The sequence below is a fragment of the Ambystoma mexicanum genome, chromosome 1p (assembly GCF_040938575.1).
Source record: "Ambystoma mexicanum isolate Mex_15411 chromosome 1p, UKY_AmexF1_1, whole genome shotgun sequence".
Classification (NCBI taxonomy): domain Eukaryota; kingdom Metazoa; phylum Chordata; class Amphibia; order Caudata; family Ambystomatidae; genus Ambystoma; species Ambystoma mexicanum.
The window spans coordinates 1,493,773,720-1,493,801,332 of NC_090921.1; the positions used below are offsets into that span (position 1 = coordinate 1,493,773,720).

At 46.2% G+C, this 27,613-nt stretch overlaps 1 protein-coding gene across 1 annotated transcript in view; it reads left to right on the plus strand.

The window, feature by feature from the left end:
- The window catches only part of LOC138456456 (palmitoyltransferase ZDHHC21-like), a 468,858-nt gene that overhangs the window by 393,104 nt on the left and 48,141 nt on the right, over window positions 1-27,613 (plus strand). Inside the window, exon 8 of the mRNA XM_069607178.1 lies at window positions 9,523-9,652. Within this exon, the coding sequence (XP_069463279.1) occupies window positions 9,523-9,652 (130 nt within the window). The remainder of the gene's footprint in view (window positions 1-9,522; window positions 9,653-27,613) is intronic.

A 27,613-nucleotide genomic window follows, 5' to 3' on the forward strand; every position in this document is an offset into this window, starting at 1 on the left:
TCATACAAGGTTGCCGCTTGCAACCTTGGATCTAACACAGACCAGTCTGTTATCAGTCTCCCTGACTCACCAGCTTTGCTGACTTTACTGGAGTGGCTTTCTTGCAGGAGCCAAGTACAGTACCACGGCGGCAATCGTTCCTCCTTGCCTCAGCTATTGATGCGGGAGAGCCTCAGGTACGTTCGACACACTGTGCACCTTTCTGCAACTTTAATTCCCGGTCTTATGTTTCTTCTTATCGAGGGTTATTGAAAGTAGCGGTTTTCTTCCTCTGAAAAGGCCAAGGGCAATTCCCTCCCTGCAATGCTTTTTTTTGTCTTGCCGCCTTTCTCTTCGTGTTAAACCGCCATATTGGAATTGCTGCTTCCTCGTATGTTTTGCCTTGCTCAGAGTGTGCTTTCATGCTACGCCTTTTATCCGTGTGGGGAAATGTGATGGAAGTCATGTGTGTGTAATTATCAGAATTTGCCTGACTCTGCCTGGCCCTTGTGTTGGGACATGTCAGGTATACGGCTCGGGTGTTAGTCAGTTTTTTCTCACAGTGAGCTGTCCGTGAGAAAGTATTCGTGTCATGAAAGGGGCGGGGGAGTTGAGCTTCTAAGTACCCTACCTGACAGGATGGGTAAAAGGTGTTACATGGACGGGGATACCGCATCTCACCCTTCAGTGTCCCACTTCCACTCCCCAAAGACCCCTCATCCAGGTGATCTTTCCGCACTGGTCCACCCCCAGGAACTGGACCCAATAGCGATGGCCATTTCCGATCCACCTGGATGACAGATCCGCGTTGACTAGCGGGTGATACACCTTCAGGTTTCTCACACAGATTAGGGATTCATTTCCAAAACGCACAAGTCCCAGACATCACTATCATATCTGTGAAATAATAAGATGGAGAAAAATAAGATTCTTCCTTGAGACCACATTTTCGGACACCCTTTTAACAACAGTCTTATACCAGAAGCATGACCAGGTTAATAAAGGTATCTCTGATGCAAGCAAAATATTATCACCCGTAGAGATCAAATTTAATGAATGTGAGAAATCACTCCTGGCAACCGCGTGGGCATTGAAAAACTACCAATCGTTGATAAGGCGGAAACATATTATGGTTAAAGACCCCGACCCTCCTCTGCAATATTTGGAGATGGACCGGATACGAACTGGGAATGTCTCTAACGCAAGGATCAGTTCCTGGATTCTTTCAATGCAGGTTTAACCTGTAGAAATCTGATATGGTCAAAAGAAAGTGTACAGTGGCACAGGTATTAGCTGATCTCCATGATTGTCTTCAGACAAGTGTGTAAAGGATGAAGAGTTAAACCATTAATATGAAGGCAGATCTCGCTTCTCCTCATAAGGTGTATGACGAAAATACCTGTTTGGGAATGCCCATAGTTCGTGGATTGATGTTCCTGCACATTAAATAAAATGATGATATAGAATTAGTAGCTGGCGTTGGGAATGCAAGGGATAAGGACACCGCAGCTGGTTATAAAATTGGATCCTGGTTTAGTCGGCTGGTGGAACGGATGGCAATATATAATGCTATCCTTACTGCCGTAAATAACCAACTCCAGGAACTAGTAATCATAAGCGATTGAGACTATGTCCGAAATGAATTTGTTGAGCATTTAGTAAACTGGAAAGCCAGAAGTATGCTCTGTGCAAACCCCTGAAATATGGGACGTTAATCCAAACAATAGAAGATTTAGCGACATCAAACAGCACAACCCTACTTTGGAAGAAAATAGTCACTCAAAAGTAAATGGTCCCGATAAAACAGGAAGTGATTTGGCTGACTAACAGTGGTTACGGTCAGCTCTGCATGCACTTGTGCTTTAATCCAGCTGATCGCTCTTGTCAGTACGTCTTCTCGTAAGCCGTGAGTGTTCTAAGAAACCCAGCTCTAATCTTAGTTGATCAATACCCTCTCTCTTCTCACGTGAGCGATTATTTGGGTATCAGATTTAATAAAAATGGGTTTTGGTCTTCCCACATTGATAAAGCATGTACTAACCTGTCTATGTATTCCGGTGGAATTTTGAGTTTTCACAACCGCCATGGCAGGAGAGCTACTTCTCCTGCAATTGAAGTATATAGGAAAGTCTGTGTTGTCTGCCTCTTACAGGGCAGGCATATGGGGCTATGTGAGTATCTTAAATCTGGTCAATGAAGCAAACTTATTTCTGAAGAAATTGTATTTGTTATCCCGAGGGACTCCAAATGCTTTTATCCATATGGAGGTTGGCTTGGCCTCATTTGCCAATGAAATAATGATGAAAGCAGTGGTTTATTGGTTAAGGCTGTGGTGTAACCCAGGGCTGCAGCCATATTGCGATGCTAAAGCCAATTTGCTCAGCCTGACTAGAGGGAAGAGCTTACCATGGGCCATTCATGTAAAGACAACTTTGAATGAGCAAGATCTTTGGAGCCAACACAAGCTCATTAATAAAGCAGCCCTAACGGGGGTCAAGAACGCTATAATATCTCATATAAGAGAAATTATGGTCAATGATTGTCATAAATTGAAGTTGGCATATAAATACCTTGGAAGGAAGTTTGAATTTCGCTTTGAGGCATATTTAGACTATATTGAACCATCATATGCGTGAGCTTTATATTTCTACTTCCGTTTGGGCACTTTGAGGTTAGGCTCATATAAAAAATCTTGGGATTGTGGTAGTACAGACCTATGTCCACTGTGTAATTTGGATGTTGAGACTGTTTTCCATTTTTTTTATTTTTCTGCACAACCCTCAACATTTTGAGGTACCTCTATTATTTGAAGCATATCTTGAGGGTGGGTAGCGTAACAACTGCAACTGATGCATTGTGTTATTTGACTTACACTCAAGAAACAATTGTTATGTCAGTGGCTATTAACCGCGTTTGGTTTAAAAGACCTAAAAGATTATGGATTATTAGTGCGTATAATTGACTTATTGTGCTCAACCTGTCTGTGGTTTAAAACGAATAACAGACCTATACAGGGTTGTGTGAGAAACCTGAAGGTGTCTCCCTGACTAGTCCCCAGGGATCTGTCATCCGGGTGGCCAGGACACAGCCATCGCTACTGAATCCAGTTCCTGGGGATGGACCAGTGCGGGAGGATCACCTGGATGGGTGACCACGGGGAGTGGAAGGGGGACACCAATGGGTGAGACGCAGTATTCCCCTTCTAATAACACCTTTTCCCCATCCTACCATGTAGGATACTCAGACACTCTACACCCCCCTTTTCCGACACAAATATTTTCTTACACCACAAAAGACAATGAACTAACACCAGAGCTGTTTTCCTGATATGTCCCAACACAAGGGTCAGGCAAAGTCAGGCAATTGACCAGAATCACACACACCTGACAGCCCTTTCCCTTCCCCACATGGATAAAAGGTGGAACACGAGAGCACACAACGAGCAAGGCAGACCGCACAACAAGAGAGCTATCCAAGTACAGCACTTCAGGAGGAGGAGAAAGGCGTTGAGAACCGAAGGGGCGACGAGGAGAGAAGTGACCTTGCCCTTTCTGATCCGGACCCGCAAAGCCTGTGTGACAGGAATGATAAGACTGCGAACAATAGCCAGCATGTATTGCAGCAGATGTCAACGGTACACAGAGCCCTCCTACACTGAGAACCAGGACAGCGAGAGACGCTTGCTACCGTGGTACTGTCCTTGACTCCAGACACAAGAAAAGCCAAACAGTTAATCACAGGCGGTGGGTCGATGGGAGAGCCGATAAGAAACCGAACTGTGGTGAATGAAAGTTGAAAGTGGCAAATTAAAGGGAAATCAAAAAACTGTTAAGTCTTCAGGGGAAAAGCAGCTTCAGAGGGGTCCGGCACCACTTGGGTGCTCACTCCGGAGACTCTTCTTAATTCCCCTACTATTGAAACTACCGAAATCAGAAGGCCATAGGAGAGCTGGAAGAAGAAGGTCAAAGTGGTCATACAGGGGTCTAGCAAAACCCCCTGTACAGTCGAAAGTCTCTGACCGGAATGTAACTGAAAAGCTAAGGGAGACGAATCCTGCATAGTGAGAAAAGGAGAAGGAATTGTGTGGTTGGTAAGAGTGAACCCGACAGAGGGATGCTGACAAAAAGGGGCGAAGCATGATGCCACAATGAACATTGTGTTGACACGAGTGAACCCGATAGAGGGAAGTCCACAGTGAAATTCTTAAAAAGACATTAAGATTTTCGAATGCTACAGTTGAAATCTTTTGGAATAAACGCCACAGTGAACCCGACGGAGGGAGGCTAACATTTGGAAGGGTCTGAGCCTGGAAGAGGGGGATCCAGGGGTGAGAAGCCATCAGCCAATGTCCATACGGAAAGGAACTTTTTCTTTATTTTGAACACCTCAGGTCCTCGGCAGCAAGAGACCTTTTGTAGAAAAGAGACTTCACCCCTGAAGTTTCTGTTATCTGAGAGCGGAACTGTAGTCTCATGCTGGGAAAGCTCGAGCGTGTGCTGTGCGCCGGAGTCCCGCCTTGTCCAGTGCTCTAAATGTGGGAGAGACCCCCGGCTACCACATCCTGACTTATCATTTGTGAACACTTCTTTCTTTCTTGTCAACATTATCCCACACTCTTTTTGTATTTAGTTGTAAGGATTGGCAAACGTTTTTAGTTTTTTTTAGTATGCGTCCTTTTATTTGACAAGATGCCCCTAGGACTGCCTTATTATTCGATGGTTGTAGCTTGCTCCCATCTTAGTTTTAGGTTTTGTCACAGATTTCCCCCCTTCTCACCTGGTACTGTTGTTTGCTGGGGCTCTTTGAAGGAGCCTTCTTGCGCACAGTCCGAGTCTTGTATAGTCCCGTGTGGACGTCTTCAGAGTCCAGTGTGCGTTCGGCGGTCCAACGCCTGGTACGTTCAGGATGTCCGGGAAATCCAGGGGTTGAAGAAGTGTACTCAGAGACGGTACATGGAAGTCCAGGAAACCGGGGGAAGGTGAACGGAAGGGAATAAAGGAGGAAGGGATAATAGGACCAGGAACTGGGGATCAAGTAGTCGGCGAAAGCGAACTACGGCAACACACGTCTAGCCACTGAAAGCGGTAGCGTTGAAACGCATGGGGCCACAGGGGCGTGGCTTACTTATAGAACCTGCTACATCCGGTGCGGAAGCTGGTGAGCAACGTTCCGTGTTTGACAGCCATGTTGGTAGTAGCGCAGCGTGCAAGCCCCGGTGTGCCAGGGACCAGGAAGTCCAAAAGGGACACGTCCAACGATTCATGACAGGTTTAGATTAGGTGTTTTTCCAACCTACCTATACAGTTTAATAAACACCCTTGAACTGTGATCACTTGTCTGTCTTTACTGTTGCCACCATGAGTTCCTTACAGTTGCGATCATCTCTTTCCCCCTGAATTAGATTTATTCTAAAGCATATGAAGGGCTGCGAGTTACCTCTTCCTGTGTTGATCATATTTATTTTTGTTTGATTTTCAGCCATACTGAATATCCCTCCCTGTAAGGGGGGGGGGGTGAGTGACTCCTAATGGTGGTGTTATTTGCATTGGGACTTGTAAGGAAGGCATGGTATCAAGCAGTAAACAAAGAAACAATGGATGCAAGTTTTGAAACAATTTATTTAGTATTTTGTTTGGGTTGGTAGAATTCCTAACTGGCCACAACTCTAGAATGGGAGTAGTCTCAACCATTAAACAAATAACAAACAAGTCCAAGCCAGTCTAGCCAAAATAAAAGGCCTATACTAAGAATCACCTGATGACCTTGCCCTCCTTCTCAAAATGACAAATGTGTTAAGGGAATACAAATGGAAAAGAGTGTCTCAGAAGAAATATCAGAATGGCTTAAGTAGCAACTCTCTTCCCCACGTTCATCCCCAGAAGTACTAGAGAGTTTCTTAAAAAGGATAGGTGGATGGAACAGTTCTTTCATTCTTGCACACTTTGGCTAACTGGTACAATTCAACAGTTCATTCTTGGGCTTCTAACTTCTGGTAATTCAATCACTTCCTTAGGCTTCGTCCACCTTGTCATCAATACTCAGTTCATATTCATTTTCTCAATTTCTCTGAGTTCTGGACAGGCTTCCCTCTGCCGGGCTCGAGCCTGTCTCGTTTGTGGGGGTTCTGTTGCCCATGTTTTATCTTGGGTATCTTTTCACTGTCGAAGACTTTTGAAACTGTAAGGATTTTGCATAGACCTCTGCATGACCACTTCGACCTCTTTCAACAATTCAAAATCTTTATCATCTTGTAACACCAGTGCCTCCTGGTACATGTAGTTCTTATTTTCTTTAGTTTGCCCTCTTGGCCTTTTTCAAAGTTCATATACTTTGCCCTCTTGGCATATTCAGAGTACTCATACTTTGCATTCCTCTTATTCAACTTTCTTTGCTTATCAAGGTTACTTTCTATCCATTGGTTCCCGCTGTCATATCTTTCAACTCTCATAACATTTCAGAGACTTTCGAATGTGCGAATTTACCTCGCAGGACCACTCTGTTACTTTGTATCCTTTCGTTTTACAATTCAGCAATTGTCCTTTCCATTTGCATTTTATCGGCACATGTGCAACCTTCAACTTTCAAATTACAGTTCAATCAATCAAAGTTTATTTGGATTTAAAAAAATCCATTATACACAGAGACAACACATACACACAAAAAGAGTTAACAATAGCCATTACCTCACATTTTAAAACGCAACAATACCATTATCAGTGCCAATTGCATATATAAATACACCAGATGAGACCAAATTTCTTGTAACAGTTAAAACATTTCCTAGTCACATAAAAACCCCTTTCTCAGGTACAAGGCTTTTCTCAGATAGGACAAAAGAGCCCAGGCTGTCAACACAGATTCTGCTGTCAAAAGGAAGAGTAATGCCGGCATATATACGCGAATATTAGTGAGCTTGACCCCCTGCAAAATGGTGGACCGTCTAACATCCCCATACGCCAGACAAAAAAGTACAAAATGCTTCAGGTCTTCCCTTGCCGCCCCACAAGCTGGGCAGCTAGGGTCATTTGGGAAGTCGGGCCACTTTTCTGTATTTCCCCTTAGCTGTAGGCAGTCAAACCTTGCCCGTGTTATAAAACAACTTTCCTTTTTTTTCAGGCCCCACAAAAGGTAGGGCTGGATCTCAAACACCCTACTTACTAGCACATGTTGGCTATCAGAGTATGTTGCACATTCCATGTACCCCCTCTTTTCCTCTACCTCCCCATAGAGTGCTTGCTTTTTGACTTTCAGTTGCATGGTTGACAGCAGTGCATCTGGAGGAAACAGGACCTGAATGTTACTAGATCGCAAGGGCTCCTTGACATATGCCAGCCAGGGGATTATACGTCAGTTTTTCTTGCACATAATGCTCCTAATAAAGACGCATAAGGTTGCTTGCTCATTTGCCCATAGGCGTAGCCAAAAAACTTGGGGCGGCAGCCCATTGATCCTCCCAGAACTCCATCCCCAGCTCGCTCTGGACTGAGGCACAGGGGGTTGAGCCCGGAAGGCACAAGAGCAGTCTAAAGAACTTGTTTTCTTTCATCTGTAATTCCAACGCTCTCCTGTGGCCCCACAATGGAGCACCATATAAAGTGGCCAACTTTATCTTAGTTAATTTTGCTTTCAACACAAACCAGACTTTTGATGCCCTCGATAACTCACCAGTCTTGTTAATTGGTTTTCTGTCATCTCATTCATGCAGCAGTCAAAGCTGTTACCAACGCCTCCTCTGCTCCTCCCCAACTCTGCCGTTGACCCGGGAGGGTTGCGTGCTGCTTTCATGCAACTTGAAGGTTTCTTTCCTCCGCTCAAACGGTTTCAGGCTTGGAACGCTTAGGGCTTCCCAGATATTTGTGGATTTCTTGCCTGGCTCTCTCTCAATCCGTGCAACCGCTGATCAGCCCGTTGGCTTTCCAACTTCCACAGCCTGATTTGCATCACCCCGAAAGAGCTGTTCCTTCTCGTGCCCAGCTTTGCTCGGACTGTGCCTGTGCTCGCCACCTTTTATTCTCACAGGGAGTGTTAACAAGTGGCAGGTGTGCATTGTTAGGACTACGTGCCTGACTCTGCCTGGCCTCATTACATGAAAAGAGCCAATATAAGTAAGCAGAGGTAATCTTTCTGACCTCCTTCCTCATCTTCCTCTGCTCAGTAATGTTGTCAATTTAAAGTGGGGAGGAATTATGAGAACTGTAGTTTCCCATAAAATAAGCAAGGAATGGGGTTTAGATGGGTTGTAGGAAAAGGGGGATAACATATATCACCATTGGGTGCTTCTCCCTGCGGACCCCCTACCCAGGTGATCCTCCCTCACTTGCCCTCCCAGGGTCGGTAATGGCCTTTCTCTGGCCACCTGAGTTCCGGATTCCTGGGACTAGGTTGTGAAACACCCTCTGGTTTTTCACAGGCTGATGTTGCAATATGTTGATTTTATTGACCATCCTAATGTTTACGAATATTTTGTTTTTTTAGTGACTCTTGGTATGAATCTGGTTTTTAATGTTTTAATCCATGCAATTAATCTGAAATACTGCATCTTCCCTTCTTTTTATTGTTTTTTTAATGTCTCTGTATTTAAATTATGTTCTTATGACTGTATGCCGAATAATCAATATTTTGACAGTTAATATATTGTGATTGTTTGATAGCATGCACAACATTATGGGCAGTTTGCCCCACCCCCTCTTTCAAAGCAATGATATGATAGTATAGGTTATTTATAATGCGCTTAATACCCAGAGGTTTCTAAGCACGGACCCGGGGATCGAACCTGTCGCGCTGCATTTCTTGCTTGCAAGGCGAGCATGTTTCCCCTGAGCTATCCTCCCAAGACAATAACGTTGTTTATTAATGCATGCATTAGAGATCTGTGTCAGTGACCGATGTCAATTATTTGACGAGGTCAATCTGTTTTCAGACAACAATCCCTTTAAAGGATCTCTACCCTTTATCCCGTGAACTGTTTAGATCATGATTAGTGGGAGTATATAGTTTACAGTACTGTTGTGTTACATGATGCTACCAATTCAATTAGTTATGACCCTAAGTAGTAGAGACAATTCCTTTACAAGGTGTTTTTTAATATGTTTGTATTTTCTTAGCTGGGCAAGCAGTCTCATTCTTCTTTGCATTTTAGGAACATGTGCATGCATGCGTACACCTTTGATTTCTTACCTCGATGTCCACTTAGCATGTTGTTGCACTGCCTGTGTTATGCCCCACAAAGATTTCACATGCTGCAGACCTCATGTGTCATGACAGAATAGATATGTGTACCCCTATAAAGAGAATATTTGTGAATGCTAACCACATTTTGTTGCTTAATATCTGTAGTTTGGTAACTCGCAACTCATCCTTATTTTGCTAATGTAAATGCAAATGCTGATCCATACAGTTTATAGCAACAAAAATATGTTAATTTTCCTGCCTGGTGAACCGTACACCTTCTCTGTATTCTCCAACAAACTGGTGTTGAATTGTTGATTAATTGGAGAGTTCAATTTGGTTTTTGCAATTTGGTTCTTTTGTCATCTGCTTCAGGTTGGTTCAATCATTAGGGACGAAACACCAATTGAAAGGATGAAAAGTCGCTTTTCAAAAGATGCACAGCGTGAAGGCCCCCACACCCGTAAGCCTAAAATGGAGCTATTACGAGAGGTGTTTGGAAGAGGTGAGAAAAAGTTTGATTCTGCAGAATGCTTTACTAGAAGCACTTACCAGCTAGAAAGGTCCCATAAGATTGACTGAAGTAGCTTAGTCCAATATTGTAAATTAAAACCGACTTATAATCAAACACGCAAAAATCAAATAAAACTGATGTGAAATGTCAGCAATAGTACAAATAACATAGATCCTGCTACAATCCTCTCGGGGCACCAACCTATACGAACCCCGAAGTGTAGAGATATGCAGAGACAAAATGAGTGAACTTCTATGATGTACATTAGGTAGATGGAGGACTAGCTACAGATACACGAAAAAGCTAAGAAGACTGAAACCATAATGGCGCGTGTGTGTGTCTTTGTGTGTGTTTTTATTCTGATTACCCAACTGCAACAAAAAAATCCTCCTGACGGGCTCACTAGGGCACTATTCTTTTCTGTTAATGATCAGTTAATGAAGGCAGTAAGAAATATATCGGAGATCTGTTTTAGAAATTCCAAAATATCACTGTATCGAAACACTGCCACATCGACTTTAACCAAAAGGAAAGCCCTCAAACCATGGCGGAATGGTTGCGGGAGAAGCAAATTCACTATAGATGGGGATTGCAAACCCCACTTCTTTTTTCTATTGATCGAAAAAGATGGGCCATAAAAACAATGGACTTGGAACAATTTTTAGCACCTGATGAACTGGTAGACTAGACCTCTCATAAAACTTTAGACAGATCGACATCAAGGGCTACCCCTCAAGTTAGTGCTTGAACAAAAGTGAGAATGTTTCGAAAACCAAGTGGCTAACCTCATGACTAATAATCCCTTAAACCTGGAAGACCAGCAGGAATTTGCATCCACTCTGTTGCCCTGCATATCCCCAACTGTAAGGCAGGAGCTAGAAGCCCCAGTTCAGGATGAAGAGTTTGTGAGAGGTATTAAATTGCTCAAGGATAGAACCCCTGGCCCAGAAGTGTTTTCAGCTGCATTTTATAACACCTTCCAGTTCCAAATGGTCTCACAGCTGACTAAACTATTCAATTAATTTCTCTCTACAAGCACGATAACTCCATAAATGGTGGAATCCTCTCCCACTTTAATCTTGAAACCCAACAAGGACCCCACAACCTGCAAATCTTATTTCTCAATTACAATAATGAACAATGATGCAATGATCTATTGCTAAATATTAGCCCAATGATTAATGAAGGTGCTGCCTACTCTGGTCAATGTGGTGAAACTGGATTCATAGTCAATAGGTAGCACCCATGATAATAACTTAAAAGGGGAGGAATGTAAAATGTCCCTATATGCCGGTGACGTAATGGTCACCATCACTGACTTGACCACCTCTTTGACCACCCCAATGAAGGAATTGGGAGATGTTGGCACTTCCTCGGCATTCACAATTGAGCACCCCACAATTTAGGAACTAAATGTTTCTATACCACCTGGGATGACCAAGCTTTTCGAAATTTGCATTGGGGAATAAGATGATGAAGCTACTGAAAACCTGGGATTTTTTATCCTGTCCTCTATTGCAACGCTTTACTAGGTCAGCTTCCCACCGCTATTTAGGGCGCTCATTGAAAATATGGATAGATGGAATGATCAGGAAATTTCATGGCTGGGTCATATGACTGCAATTAACATGAACCTTATTCCTAGATTCATATTCTTCTGCATGTTCTTTCCAATCTGGCTTCCTTCCTCTAGCGTAGAAGCTTTCTAGAAAAGGATCTTTTCTTTTATTTTACGGGAACAAGAGAGGGGCAAGAAAGTTCTATTAGGAGGTATGGGGAGTGGAGTGGAGTGGAGTGAAGGTCTGGGGGTCACAGAGGTACACAGATGTAATTTTGCAGCCACATTCTTGCACGTCTTAACCTGGGGATGTGATCCCTCCCTTGCTAGATGGAGGCAGATGGAGCAAGCCGTGTCCCTCACACATCTGTCCCAGCTTCCCATTACCAATATAAAGAACCACCTCAAGGAATTTCCCTTATTCACTGCTAGCAGAACATCAATCTTTTATTGGAATAAGGCTACACATAGATGGGGGTACTAACCTAGCCTGTACCCACTGCATTTATAAAATGTAAAGCCAAATTTAAAGTAGATAAAAAGAAAGGTTTCACTATATGCAATTGCAACAATGGGTTTCTCATTCACATACCAGCATCTGGGGTAATAGAAACCTCAACACACTTGAACTCACCTACCACTCTGGGTTAGCAAGAGCAAGGATATCTACTCTGTGTAAACTGCTTGATCGTTGGTCAAATGGGAACAAGATGACAGAAGGAATATAAATGAGTAATCTTTTGGGCACAAATGAAAGCCTCCTATAGATGCACAGCTGTCAGAGAATGTCTTTTTAAAATCTGCTGCAGATGGTCCTTGCCACGAACTAGACTCCATAAAATGAACACATCCTACCCATCCTCTTGCTGGGGAAGAAGGTACTTTGATACATTTATGGTGGACCTGTGCTAAAGTGCAATATTTTTGGTAGGAGGTGCTATAACATATTAAATTCATTAACAAAGTCAAACGCCACATGGATCCGGTGGTGGTGCTTTTGGGGGACACTGGGAGAGGGGAGTTTACCCTATGCCTAGTGTGAGGAACTCACGGTGACAACAGTACGGATAGACACAAGTGATCACAGTTCAAGGGTGTTTATTGCACAATTAATTTTGTATGCAGGTTGAAAAATACCTACTCTAAACCTAAATCTAAGATGGGAACAAGCATCGACCATCAAATGAAAAATAAGGCAGTCCTAGTGGCGTCATGTCAAAACAAAAAGGCCAATACTAAGAAACATATTGCCAAGCCTCACAACTAATACAAAAAAAGGGTGTGGGATAGTTTTCAGGAAAAGAAAGAAGTGTTTGTGAATAATATAGCAGATATTATAGTAAATAATACAGCAGATATTTCATCTTACCAGCAGTGTGGGCAGGAGCCTACACCATCGACACAGCGTCACCGGCTACAGGAGCAGCGCAGTCACAGCCACCCTTCTGGTAAGTCTGGTATGCCCCATGCGGTTATCGACACTCGCAGAGCCATAATATCCTCACTGCACTTTAAGGTGCTTTCCAAGCCCCAGCACAGCAACGTGCTTTTACAGAAGAGCCGATCCACGCTTATACCCATGATGACGATCGGAACTCCACAGAAGCATTTTTTCCATCCGTGCTCCGTTTAAATACAGTGCTAAGCAAGGAAGCAATATGAATCTTCAAAATGGCTGCAGCCTTCATGTGTGTTTGAAACACACCATGCATGCCATTGCCCCCATCTGATTGGCCTATCATTCCTACTAAAAGCCAATAGCATTTGCCGGTAGGCGAAAGCCGGCCACTGTTGTTGAAGGCCTGTTTGAAAAGCCCTATCTGTGCCTGTGACGGAAGTGACTGGCTGCCTCGCTGAGTGTCTCTCGCAACCCTGGCTACCTACAGTAAGACACAAGAATGTTATTCTTTGTTCACCCATTGCATCGTTCTAATCATTCCACATCATGGTGCTTGCCTTGCATTGCACCCAGACTGAGAACTATCGGCTGCAAACAAGCACGCCTGCTGCCAGCTAACCTAGCGTCGCCACGGCGCTACAGCCGCCCCTTTACCCCAACCTATTACGCCATTCTCTTAAACCAACCTCCAGTGACTTAGACCCTGATGCACATATGCACTGCTATATTTGCCCCATCACTTGTTAAATGGGCACTGTCCACCACTCTGGTGCTGCACAACTATAAAATGTACCCATGTCTACACCAGTACACCTCCCACTAGCGACCTATACCTCATTGTGCACATGCACTGTTAAATATGCACTATGTTCTGCTAAATCTGACCTCCACTCTCGTGCTGCACATTGTGAATTGTATCTATGCCTGAATGCCCTATGATCTGCTAAAAGTGCCTGGACCACTCTGGTGCCGCACATTGTAAATTGTATCTATGCTTGGATGCCCTATGATCTGCTAAATGTGCCCAGACCACCGTGGCACTGCACACTGTGAACTGTATCCATGCCTGCATGCCCTTTGATCTGCTAAAAGTGCCCTAATCACTCTGGTGCTGCACACTGAATTATATCCATGGTTGTATGCCCTCAGCTCTACTAAATCTGACCACCTTTCTGGTGCTGCATTCTACAAAATGTATCCCTGTCTGCATACCTTACGATCTATAAAATGTGCCGCGACACCACGCGGATGCCGTAAACACCATGTTACTTATTAGCCATTTATATCGCATTGGGCCTGCTTATTGCATTAATGTGCGAAGTCCTCCACTCTAGCGGTGCTTCAGAACTAATCTCAACAAGGAGCCCCAAACGCTGCTACAACCCACGCGCTCTGCGCCCAGCACCCTAGTCAAGGACCACATATCACCAGCCAAGAGTACCTTACCCAGTAATACACTACAATTACTCACCTAGATCCTATGCCATTGCCCAACCCTCCACCTAGCACGCCGTTCTGGCGCCTATAGTCATCAACCAGCCATCTCTAGCCACTGCTCCCACGCAGCTCTGCACGACAACTATGCCGAGACAACGTGATATCCACTACTAGTGCAGCCATACCTTGCCACTATGACAACACTAATTTTTAATTTACCATAACCCTAAGTATGGCCCCCAACCTACCATAGTCTCACACCATCCCTCCCACTCGCTTTTTGCCACCTATACACATGATTATCGCCTATGACCCCATAGCGCCCAGCGACCCTAAACACAGGCCCCGTCAACCCAACCCACTGACCCACAAGCGCACCACACTCAAGCCCACACCTAACATCCCTGGCCAACCACTTTCCACATGCAAGTGCAGGCCCACGCCACAATCAGTTTCTGTCCTATATCCACCACATACTACTACTCCCTCTTTAACATGGAGAAAAACACACCTCAACTCTAGAACACCCTTCCCTACTAGTAGGAGAGCCCACTTACCACGTCCCACAGTCACCCGTCGAAACACCACGTCCCACAGTCACCCGTCGAAACATGAAGGTCTCTACCCTGGAAGCAACCTCCACCAAACCAAACCAGACAGACCACACTCAACAGGTCTGCAGTATCAACACCTGCGCAATTGTCTCCAACAAGATCTCCACACCCCCACACACGTTGGCCACCCTGACTAACACCCTAACAACCAATTATACCGACAACCCAGCAGCCTACTTACCCAAAGGCACTCATCAACGCAAGATCACTCCCAGCTCATGCCCTAGATATCGCGGACCTCATCATGATGAACTTCTTGGCTATCACCGAAATATGGCTCCATGCAGCAGTGGGTCCTTCACTTTCCCTAGCCATCCCTGATAACTACACCATCTTCAGAACAGATAGACAGGGCGCCAAGGGTAGAGGAGTGGCAATCATTGCATATCTCATAATAGAAATTCCCAATCAATCATTTCACTTAGGGGAATTACTGTCCATTAAATTGTTCCTAACGCATTCCCGCACTTTGACCATCCACCTCATATACAGATCCCCCGCGCAGTCCTCTCTTTCGAAGATGTGGCTCAACTACTATCATCAAAAACACTAAGCAATCCTGCCAAATTATTTTGTTAGGTTATTTAAACCTGGGCCTCAATGACCCAAATTACGACAACACCTCCACCATAGCTAACACTATCGGAGCGCTAGGCTTCAGCCACTGCATTACGTGCCCTACCCACATTAAAGGTCGAACACTGAACTGGCTGGCAGACCATAATTGCCAGATTGAGATACTCTCCAACACCCCATGTCCTTGGTCCGTTTACCACATCATCTCATTCACAATAACCAAAAACAAGACACAAGACGCACCACCTTATCAAGCCCCAGCTGCCCCCTCCAGAAATTCTTGCAACATAACGCCAGAGAAACTACTACCACTAATGCATCACATCACTGATTACCAGAAGAACACTAGCAACAACCCATCCAGAATGGTGGAGCTTTACAACCAAACCCTCCTAGCTGCCATCGACATAGTAGTACCATTGAACATGCGCAAAGCCAAACCCCAAGCGCACCTTAACGCCTGGTATACCCCAGACCTCAAAACCTTACGGAGCTCTAAGAGAACAGCAGAGACAAATTGGAAAAATTCACCCACTGAACTGAATAAAGACATTTTTACCAGCACCTCTAAAACTACAAAAAGGCTATCCTACTAACTAAGAGCTCCACTTTTGACGTTAGAATCACCAAAACTAACTCTGGCACCAAAGAGTTATTTGCTATACTATGTGAGCTTGAGTCACCAGTACCTCCCCAGGAATCATGCCACAAAGACACTACCTGGTGCACAGATATTCAAAAAGCCCTTTGTGGCAAAATTGTCCCACTCCAAACAAAAGCTAAACCTTGCCCACAGCCAACCTGTACTGATCCCCATATACTCAGCACAGAATTTGAATTCCCACTTTGACTTTGCTCCAGTTTCACCAACCACAGTATGGAACATAATCACAAGTCTCAAACCATCTAAATGTCAAGGCGACATATGCTCAGCTTCATTCATCAAAGATTGCGCATCCAAACTCACCCCCTTTATCACAACATTAATCAATGTCTCCTTTGAAACAAACTCTGTCCCCACCAACCTCAAAGACACCTCAGTTCTCCCACTACTAAAGACACCTACCCTAGACCCCAACATTCCCACAAACTACCGCCCCATAACGACTGTTCCAATATTTTGAGGAGGAATGGATCGAGCAGCCTACCTGTAAATCAAAAAACACCTAGAAACCAACAACCTCCGCCAATCAGGCTTCCGACCAGGACATGGTACTGAAACAGCCTTGTTGGATCTAAAAATACACATGGATGAATTTAAAGACAACGGCAAGCTAGCACTCCTCCTCCTACTTGACTTATCAGCGGCCTTCGACTTAGTCGACCACAACATACTCTGCAATCACCTTGCCTCGGCAGCCCACTTCTCAACTGATGCCATACACTGGATACAATCCTTCCTTACCAATAGAACCATGAGGGTCTTCTCACCCACCGCAGCAGCACCGCCAGCCCCAGTCGGATGTGGAGTACTGCAAGAATCTTGCATCTCTCTCACACTTTACAATATCTTCACAAAACATTTATTCAACCTCCTTGACAACCTGGGTGTCACCTACACCAACTATGCAGATGACACCCAAATCCTCATACCCCTAACAGGCACCTACGACCATGACACTAAATCACTAAACCAAATCTACCTAACAATTCAGGCATGGATGGCCCAACACGGCCTCTGTCTCTACGATGAAAAGACAGAGCTCCTCCTCATCGATTCACAACACTGAACGTGACAATACCTACAAATCCTTTACTCTAGATGATCTCACCATTAAAGTATCTAAGGAAGTAAAAACCCATGGAGTCTATGTGGATGATTCTGCCCTCACGTTAATGAGATAAGTCAACACCACTACTACCGAGGCTGCCTACATGTCCAAGCTCAACAACGCTTCCAGACCCTTCCTGTCCTCAGTCAGCTGCACTACCCTAGCCAGAGCTCTCATCTTACCCAGAGTGGACTACTGTAATGCCCTCTATATAGAGACCAACAAACGTGACATAAAAAAAACTACAGTTGATCCAAAATAATGCTCTAAGAGCAGCACTTGACATCCCTAAAAAAATCATATTAGTGAGGCAAGACATACTGCCCACTGATTGCCAGTCCATGACCGCATCCTATTCAAAGCCTTCTCCCTGTCACACAAATGCATCTTCCATTCAGCCCCTTAATATCTATCCAACAAATCTGCATCGAACAAACTTAACAGACCCACGCTTAGTGCCTACACACATCTACTCACCATTCCCAAATACAAACTACGGAAAGCAGGAGACAACAGCTTCCCAGTGATAGCTGCTAAACACTGTAATGCACTACCGACATCACTAAGATCTGAATCCTCTTTCTGGACCTTTCGCAAAGATCTGAAAATCCGGCTATTTACTCAAGAGCAACTTAACTAATCCAACTTCACATCAGTTCCCAGTATCTATCCGCCTCACCCCACCGCCCAGCATTATGCATACAGACCACCTGCAATGCTTACTGAACCTCTATATGCACCCTCAATCATCTGTTGAACCACATAATTTAAAGGCATTTAGCCTACTGTAATGGCCAAGTTCATCAGCTGTACCTCAAAAACGTAACCTAACCTGTTCGCTCATGTACAACATGTATGCTACTTCAACTGCTATGGATAATATGTACGTACCTTTCTTTTTTTTTTAACTTTTGTTTATTGGCATAAAGGGTTAAGACAGGCACAGTACAACTTACAAAGCAATGAGCCGATAACATAACCGCACCTTTGGCAGCCCACCATGGTGAAGATGACTATCAGGAAATAACATCGACTGGTGATGCAGAGAGATGTCCATAAGCACACACAGGAAAAAGGAAACCAATGAGACAAGTTAGACTTCACATGGTATATCGGGCTGACCTGGTGGGGGAGTTGGAGTCCACTCCACCTCATCTCTACAATTCAAGTAGCTACAAAATTCTGACCAGACATTCTTGGGTCGTGATCTCGAAGGCAGGGAACCAATGTATTCTTCCTCGCACGTTTGTGTCCAGGTGAGGGCTTTTAGCCACATCGAGAAGGTGGGAGGTTTGCGGCTTTCAACATTGCAATATACATCTTTTGGCCACAAGAGCGCTTACATTAAAAAATGTTGACATTTTCCTTACATTCTCACCTTCCCAAGCACCAAACAATAGGGCAAGTGGCTCCCTTTTAACCGGCGAACCAACTATTTCGGAGAGTGCCTCTGTTACGGCCGCCCAGAATGTGTTGAGTGCGGGGCAGGACCAGAACATGTGTATGTGATCTGCTTCGTGGGAATTACATTTAGGACACACGGGAGCTGGGGTTCCTTTAAATGACGCAACTCTGTATGGAGTGTAGTAGAGCCTATTAAGGAGATTAAATTGTATGCAGCGGAATCTAGCGCTAATGGAGACCCTACGTGTGTGTGTGCACATTGTGCCCCAGAGATCATCTGTAATTTCCATTTCGAGTTCCCTGGCCCATGCGTCGCGTGGTTTGAGAGGGGAAACCGCAGATTTACTCAGCTGCATTTTGTACAGATGGGATATTATACCCTTGGCACCTCCGGAGTTTGCTATATATTGTATTTCAGGAGAGTCTGGGGGTTCAATAGGGCAAGAGGGCCACAGCGGCCCCAAGTCTATAATACTGCAGCATTTCGAGCGGAGAGCCGGAATGTTCAGGGCGCCATGTCTGAGGGGTGATAAAAGCTCCATCAGGGAAGAGGTCAGTAAGGGCACGGTAGCCCAGCTTTTCCAGTGGTGTGCAAGATGTTGGTCATGCGTGGGGGGGAGACCGGGAAATTGCCACAGGGGAAGCCACTTATAGTAAGGGTGCTGTTCTTGATCAGAGCCTAGGATACTCCCCCATGCCCTGAGCGTGGTGGCCACCGGGTCTGCCTGGGCGTCAGTATAAAACGCGCAGTGCAGTAGTAGGGTCATGATATTAGTCCCCCGTCCCGCCAGTTTCTCAAGTTTTACATGTATGGGCGGATTCTGGAGCGTGTACCAATGGGAGGCGTGCTGGGCCTGTGCCGCATTCCAGTACAGGCGAAGATCTGGGGCTGTGAAACCCCCTTTGTCATAGGGCAGCGTCATGTGTTGCCACTTTTTCCAGACCGATGCCAAGGTGCCAGAGGAATTGTGCACACTCCGATTGGAGCCTTTTGAAGTATTGTATCCCAGGCCAGATCGGTACGTTAACAAAAACATACAGGAGCTTGGGGACCACTACCATCTTTATTAGAGAGAGCCTGCCCGCCAGAGACCGGGGTAAATTGCGCCATTTGGAAAACCTGGAGGTGACAAGTTGTGCCGCGGCTTCGTAATTGTCTTTCAATAGGGAGGATTTGTTTAGTGACACCTGCACTCCGAGATACTTAACCCCACCCGGGGACCATCGCAGAGGATACTCACAAGATGGTTGTTGAGTTGCCACAGTCAGAGGGAAGATGTCAGACTTAGAGTAGTTGATTGTAAAGCCTGAGAACGTACCTATTTTAGTAATATCACGGATGATCGGGTCCAGGTTCGTGGAGGGATTTTTGACATATAGGAGCACATCATCTGCATATAGAGAGATGATCTCTGGTGCATCCAGTAGTCGAATGCCTTTATTGCTGTGGCGTCCTCTAACGTGGTCAGCCATGGGTTCGATAGCGAGCGCAAAGAGGAGGGGAGAGAATGGGCATCCCTGACGAGTGCCCCTGTATAGTGTGAAGGAAGAGGAGGGAACAGAGTTAACAAGGACCCTAGCACGTGGGTCCGTGTATAAGAGTTTTATATACGAGGTCATATTTGGACCCACCCCCATTTTCTCCAGCACGGCCCATAGATATTGCCATGAGACCATATCAAAAGCTTTTTGGGCATCCAGCGTAACCGCCACCGCATCGGCGCCTGGGTCAATTCTGGACACCACATTAAACAGGCAGCGGATATTAAGTGCCGTGGAGCGACCAGGGATGAAACCGCACTGGTCCGCGTGGATCATGTGGGACATGAAAGGGAGAAACCTGTTTGCAATTATCTTAGCAAAGATTTTCATGTCAGTGTTAATAAGGGATAAGGGTCTGTAGGATCCACATTCATCCGGAGGTTTTCCAGGCTTGGGAAGGAGAGTTATCAAGGCTTCCCTAAGGGGGGGGGCATTTCAAACGAAGTGACTCGGACCAGACCCCGTGTAAGACAGGCGCCAATATGGCCACATGTTCCTGGTAAAACTCGGACGTGAGCCCGTCGGGGCCAGGCGCTTTGTTTTTAGGAAGGTTCGATATTACTTGAACAATTTCCTCCAGAGTAAACGGGGCGTCTAATATTTCACGGGTGTCTTGGGAGATGAGGGTCATAGGGATGCTCTCTAGTAGGTCGTCTAGGTCTAGGGCCGAATGCTCTGGTTGGGGACCGTACAGATTGGCGTAAAAGCTAGTGAAGGTGTCTAGTATGGATTTATCTGACCAGTGTCTTACTCCGCCCTCGTCTATAATGTTATCAATGCGGGCCCCACCAGTCTCTGCCCGTACTAACCTGGCCAGGGTTCTGCCCGGTCTGTCCCCCTCTCCATATTTACGGGCAGCCGCAGGGCGTGTAAAGTATAGCACCTCACTCGTAGCCAGTGACTCAAACCTTTCCAGCTCTGCTCTGATCTCAGCTAGGGTCTGTGTGGACTGAGTGGTCAGGTATTCCTGTTCGAGTTCTTTAAGTTTGGTTTCCGAAATGGTTAGGGCTTGCTTTATAGCTTTCAGGACTCCTGCCTCCCTAGAGATGCACATCCCTCTGATATAAACCTTAAAGGCTTCCCATCTGGTCCCTTCAGATGTGTCGGTTGTATTGTTCTGTTCGAAGAACGTGGTTATATCTGCCAGTATCTCGGCTTTAAAGACAATGTCAGCCAGGGCGGTGGATTTGAAGCGCCAAGCGGGTCTCGACGGCAATGTATCGCCGAGTTGTAGGGGAATGGTCAGAGATTGTGCGTGACAGGATCGCGACCCCAGAGACCCTCCCCACCAGTCTGCCAGATAAGAGGAATAAATCTATTCTCGAGGAACTGTCATGTACATTTGAATAGAAAGTGTAGTCTCTGTCATGGGGATGGAGCGTTCTCCATACATCGTGCAAATTGAGAGAGTCCATGTGTGAGAGGAGACGTTTGGTCGCTCGTGGTGTGGGCCTGCGAGTGGTCGTCGTCCTGTCCAGCACACTGTCCAGTATCAGGTTCATGTCTTCGCCCCATATTATAGGGATGTCAATATATCTCATGAGTATGGCCACCACGGCGTCGAAAAATTTGGGGGAGTCAGTATTGGGTGCGTATACATTGACCAATAAGCATTGTTTGTGGGCCAAGGTGCAGTGTAGGATCACATATCTGCCTTCTGCATCAATGTAGGATGAGCGCAGAGTGAAATGGATTGACTTGTGGATGAGGGTCAGGACTCCTCTAGCTTGGGTGGAGTATTGGGTGTAATATCTATTAGGACCCCAAGTTAGCGCAATATTCGATGATAGGTGTTTAAGAGCATGTGTCTCTTGTAGTAGGAGTACCTTGACCCCGTGCCTCTGTGCGTAGGCCACAATCCTATGAGACTTCATGAAATTCATCAGACCGCGAACATTCCATGACATCATTGTGATCGCCATGCATGCAGCCTACGGGACATCCCAAACAAAAGACCTGCCTCTGCAAAACGCCATGAGTGCTGCCACATCGTGATTGTGCCACCCTTTGTAACCCGTCTCAACCCCTGTGCCATTTTGATTGTAACCTACCACAACTTTCCACCCCCACCCTCACCGCCCTGACCCAACTAGCGGTGTGTGAATACCCAATGCCTGGACCAGCGCCCAACAGGGGCAAAAACACAAACATTTAAATTCTACAGGAATTGCAGCTGCAGTGGGGGCCGCCGCTGCCGTTCCGCCTACCAGTAATAATACAAATTACTATTAAACAACCTAATTTGAAGATCGGCTGATATAAGTGAGGTTACAAAGCAAGGATGCATGTATTGAAGGGCATCAGGACACAATCATAGGGGGAGAGCAAGCGGCCGGTTCTAGTCGTTGTCCATCGGCACCTCAGGGGAGTCCGCCAGCGGGATCTGCGCCTCTATGAATTTTACGGCCTCGTCCGGGACAGTGAAACAGTAGAGCCTGTTTCGATGGGTGAACTTAAGGTGTGCGGGGAAGAGCATTGAGTACTCGATCTTCCTTTCCCGTAGCATTTTTTTAACCCTGTCGAATCTGCGTCTCTCCAGCTGCACCCCAACTGAGAAATCGGGGAAGATCCTGATTATTTGTGAGTCCAGCCTCATTTCCCCCTTTTCCCTGGCCAGGCGGAGTATGTGGTCCCTGTCTTTATAGCTGAGCAGTTTAGCTATGATGGGCCAGGGGAAATCTCCCGGCCGAGGTGCCAAGGAGCGGTGGGCCCTTTCAACGGTGAAGAATGGTGAGAGGTCGGGGTCATCCAGGAGATCTTTGATGAGTTTTTCCACCGCTAGTTCCATGCGCCCTTTGAGTGCAGATTCCGGGACCCCAATTATGTGAATATTATTCCTTCGCGACCGTGATTCGAGGTCGTCGCATTTAGATTTGACCTGTTTCATGTCACGGACCAGCTCAGACACTGTGTTTTGTAGGTTATGCACATTGTCCTCGGTGGTGCCAGTCCTCTGCTCCACTTCGGTAATCCTAGCTCCGTGTTGGTCAAGCTTGGCCCTTAATGACGCCACATTCACATTAATGTCATCTAGCTTTTCATGAAAGGCTGCAAAGTTTTTGGCCATAGATTCCATCATAGTGGCCCAGTCTGGTTGCGGAGGGTCCGGCGGGAGGCTGACCCCCTCCTGAGCTGATGCGGATGATGCTTGGTCTTCCTTGGGCGTCGCCTTGGCAAACTTGTCCATAGCGCCCATCTTGCCAGCGCTGCGCGATCTGTTGGACATTGTTCCAGGTAGGAATCGAGGCTGACACAGAGATATTGGTGTTGGTGGAGGAAGGGTTCCCACCGCCGGTAAAATAGATGAGCAGTGGCACCAAAGCCGTCACAGGGGGAACAGGCCAGGGGAGAAGTCCAAGGGGACGTCGCAGGTAGTGGCTCCAGGGTATGGCTGGTTACAACAGACAGTGTGCCCCCAGCGAGGCAGGCGGATGCAGGTGACGCTGTCTCCCTCTGAATGTAATAGGGAAGAGGCTGCCCCCCCTTATCTTTAGTGTCTCAAGTTAAATGTGTGGATGTTCCAATAAGTGCGTGCATGCAGCCAGCAAGACGTCCAAGAGGTGATATGTGGACCTGTCCACGCACACACTGTCACAGAATATCAGGGGGAGGCAGGGCAGGTTGACCCACAAGCAGCGACACTGGGAGAAGGCAGGCAGAGGGGTGGGAGGGGGGCACATCCAAGAACACCCACCTCTTCGCTGTGTAGGGTGGCCAACTCCGTCCGTCTGACAATGAGGGCACCACCTCCGGAGTCCAGGCCTGCCAGTCCCAGGAGACGAGGGTCCTCCACAACAGCAGTGACCATGACCCGAGTGGAGCAGGTGGAATCCAATGGGTCCCCGCAGGTCGGCGTCTGCAGATCGACCCGCCCAGGCGGCCGCCGTAGGCCCAATGGCAAGTCCACGAGGCGAGGCGGGATGGACCCGCACCACCAGTGGGGCGCGGGCCAGCGCAGATGATCAGTGTGGCCCGGCGCTCCACCCCGGACTCTCCAGGCCACACGAGCGGGGGAGCACCTCGGGGCAGGCCGCACCCACGAACGGTCCGCCGGCCCTCGAGCAGGCGCTCCGCGGTGGCCCAGGGCCCGCCCGATGCGGCAGGCAGGCGACAGCGCCCGGGACGCCAGCGCTGCGCTCAGCGCCCGGGGGAGCAAGCGCGCCCAGAGCGATCCAGCAGGCCGAAAGGCCGCAACGGGTCCAGGCGCCCAAACCTCCGGATGCGAGCCGCGTTTTCTCCCCAAATTCCGTCAAGAGCCTCCGAAGAGCCCCAGCAACAATCTCGTGGCACCAGCTCGGCGGAATGTAGCGGATGAGCGCCGATGTAGCGGATAAACTGGTGGGCGATAACGGAGCTCCCAGGCTAGGCGGCCATCTTCCTTGGCTGCTCAACAGCACCCCATGTACGTACCTTTCTAAGAGAATCAGCGCCTAGATGCCTCAGGGTTAAGTGTGCTCTACAAATGCCTAACTAAATAAATGAATAAATGTCAGGATGCAGTAAACTAGATCTCCCTTCCTCACGTTTTCTGCATGGGGTAAGATGGGAGTCTGAAGCACAGCACACACTCAAGCTTTTCCAGCTCGAGTTAACAGTTCCAATGGCAGCAATCGGAACCGTTGATGGCCAAGTCTTGTTTCCCCTGAAAGTCTCTTGCCTTTGAGGGCCTGATGTATCCAATAACAAAACAAACACAAAGTTCTCTTTTACAGATCATATTGGGTGACGACTTAACCCCTGAGTTCCCCTCTTCTGGATGCCGACCCTTCGCTCACAAATATCAATGTCTTTTCAAATAGTTCCTGTCCACATCCCTTGTTCGGGTTTACCTTTGTCAACACCCTGTTTTTTGGGACTTTAGACTATGTCCCCTTTTCGTTAGCAACCCTCTTCTGGGTTCAGTCTCTCCAATTTCACATTCACTTTGACTCTCAATGTTCACGGGATTCACTTCCCTTTTACTTTGACCATGCAGGATTCACTTCCCTTACTTTCTCAAATTTGTAGATCAAAGTCCTTCGATTGTTCGAGGATTTTACTAGACCTCCAGTATGACCACTTTGACCTCTTCTGGCAGCTCTGCTAAGGTCTTCTGGTTTTTGTAGTTTTATTCAAACATCCACGTGATGCCGGTTTCCTCTGCAGCTAGTCTCCCCTCAACACTTTTACAGTTTTCCCAGTTCATTAATCTAAGTTAAAACTTGCCACTTTGCGTTCCTCATTCAACACAGCCCGGCTCTTATCGGTTCTCCCCTAGACTCACTGGCTGTGATGAACTGCTTGGATTTCTGCTTTACTGGAGTCAAGGCCGGTACCCGCTTCTCTGTGTCTATGCTGTACCGTTGACATCTGCTGAAAGACACTTGTGCTATTGTGCGCTGTTTTAGGCTCTACTTCACGAAGGTTCCGCTGCTCTGCGATGAAAAGGGCAAGGTCAAATCTCTCCTTGCCACCCTCTCGCTTCCCGCCGCTTTTCTCCTTCTCTTGAACTGCTGCGCTGGATTAACAGTCTAGTCGTGCTGTCTGCCGTGCTCGTAGTGTGCTTTCTCGCTCCACCTTTTTTCCCTGTGGAGAAAGGAAAGGGCTGTCAGGTGTGTGCGATTTTGTTTAATTGCCTGATTTTGCCTGACACCTGTATCGGGACATGTCAGGTAACCAACATTAACATTAGCCCATTTTCTATCACAGTAACAAAAAGTATTTGTATTGAAAAAAGAGGGTGTAAGAGGTTTCAAGGGTCCTACATGGTAGAATGGGGAAAAGGTGTCACAAGAAAGAAAATAGTTGATAGACTGAGAAAGACTAGATGGGTAGGATTTGTGGGGTAAATGACCTACGTGGTAGGGTGGGGAAAAGGTGTTAAAAGAAGGGAGATACTGCATCTCAATCATCAGTGTTCCACCCGCACTCCTCGAGGACCCCCCATCCAGGTGATCATCCCCCACTGGTCCACCCCCAGGAACTGGATCCAATAGCGATGGTCATGTCCTGGCCACCTGGATGACAGATCCCCGGGGACTGGCTAGGGAGACACCTTCAGATTTCTCACACTAGATACCATACAACCTTCATCACACACCTTCTCACAGCTACCAAAATCGCTGTTGCATGAAATTGGAAGATTCCTAAGGGCCTGATCATACAGATGTTGGCGGGGGGACATTTGGGATATCTTAGCAGCTTAAAAAATCACTGCCTTATACCTGGTCCGTTATACGTAATATATAAGTGTCTGGATACCTTCCATTGAATATTCCAATAACCTGCTTTTGAAACATTTTCAATTTTTTTGATGTATAGCACTATAAATGATATTCAGGGGAATGTCTGATGATTTGAGAGGGGGGGATATTAGGGGTAAAGAGACTGACTTATTTGTTCTGTGCATTGACTTATTTGTTCTGCGCATTTCGATAGGTGCGATGCATCTCTGTAGGCATATTCCTAGCCAGAACTATTGTTGTACGTAATGTACTCGTTTACTGGATTTGTATTACAGCTTATCTATATATACAAAACGCTTAGGTATCTTTCCGTACTCAACTGATCCATGTTAGGTTGCCCTCTGCTGTCCAAATGGCAAAGTGTACCCACTTCAACAACAGTTCCCATTTCAACAAACGGAATGATGTATTGCTTCTGTTATTACTGATGTCTGTAACTATGAAACAACATTTTCTTGTAATGCGCCCAGATACCTAAGGGTGAGGCGCGCACTTTAAATAAACAAACAACAAATTAGCACGGTTCTACGCTGTCACCTTAACCCGACCATCGCAAACATTTGCAAGTTGCTTCTTTCCACCCACACTTCTCTTCACCGAGGGCACAGCGGTTCCAGTGTCATTGAACAAGTTAATTACCGGCTCAACATTTCAGTCACTAAAGAGTGAAACGCTGTAGGATGACTGCCTCCTCACAAGCTAAAACTGAAAGCAGGTGCTGTAATTATGCTACTAAGCAATCTTATGCCATCACGGGGACTCCGCAATTGAACAAGGTTGGCAATTACGTGTCTACAAAGACACATCATTTAGGCCCGTTGTAGTATTTAATTGTGCAAGTCATTAGTAATTCAATGGTGTTCTGTTTTACTTTGTTATTCACATGTACAGATGGGCTATAGGTATGGAATGTAGAATGTACTGGGAAGCCAGGATACTAGAATGTTAGAATGTATTGGTTGTAGGATAGATGCACAGGAAAGCATCACTTATGAGGCTGTTTATGATGTGACTGGTGGGTTATTAATCCTATAATTAAACATAAAACTACAAAAGTGGTGTGAGAAGATATTTCAGTGGCGACGAGGATGCGATCCTTCAAAAACGGCAACCCACCGAGTAGCCTTTGCCTATAAAACATTATCAGGAAGAATAAGCAGTTTAAGGAAGAAAGAAGTGTCTTGGAAACGTGGGAAGACTTTTCTGTAACTACACTGCTTCATTTGTTTATGGAGGAATTTGGACTTGGCAAAGAGGCACATCTGGAGAAAGAGAAGCTTCACTGAGAACAAGTAAGTCAGGCACTTTGCAGTGAACAAGTATCCCCATTGGATTAAGATATCCAGAGTGTGTGTCTTTTAAACATAGAATAGGTATGAGACTGAGCCGTGACTGTATTTAATATCTCTACTGGAGTTGCGAGTTT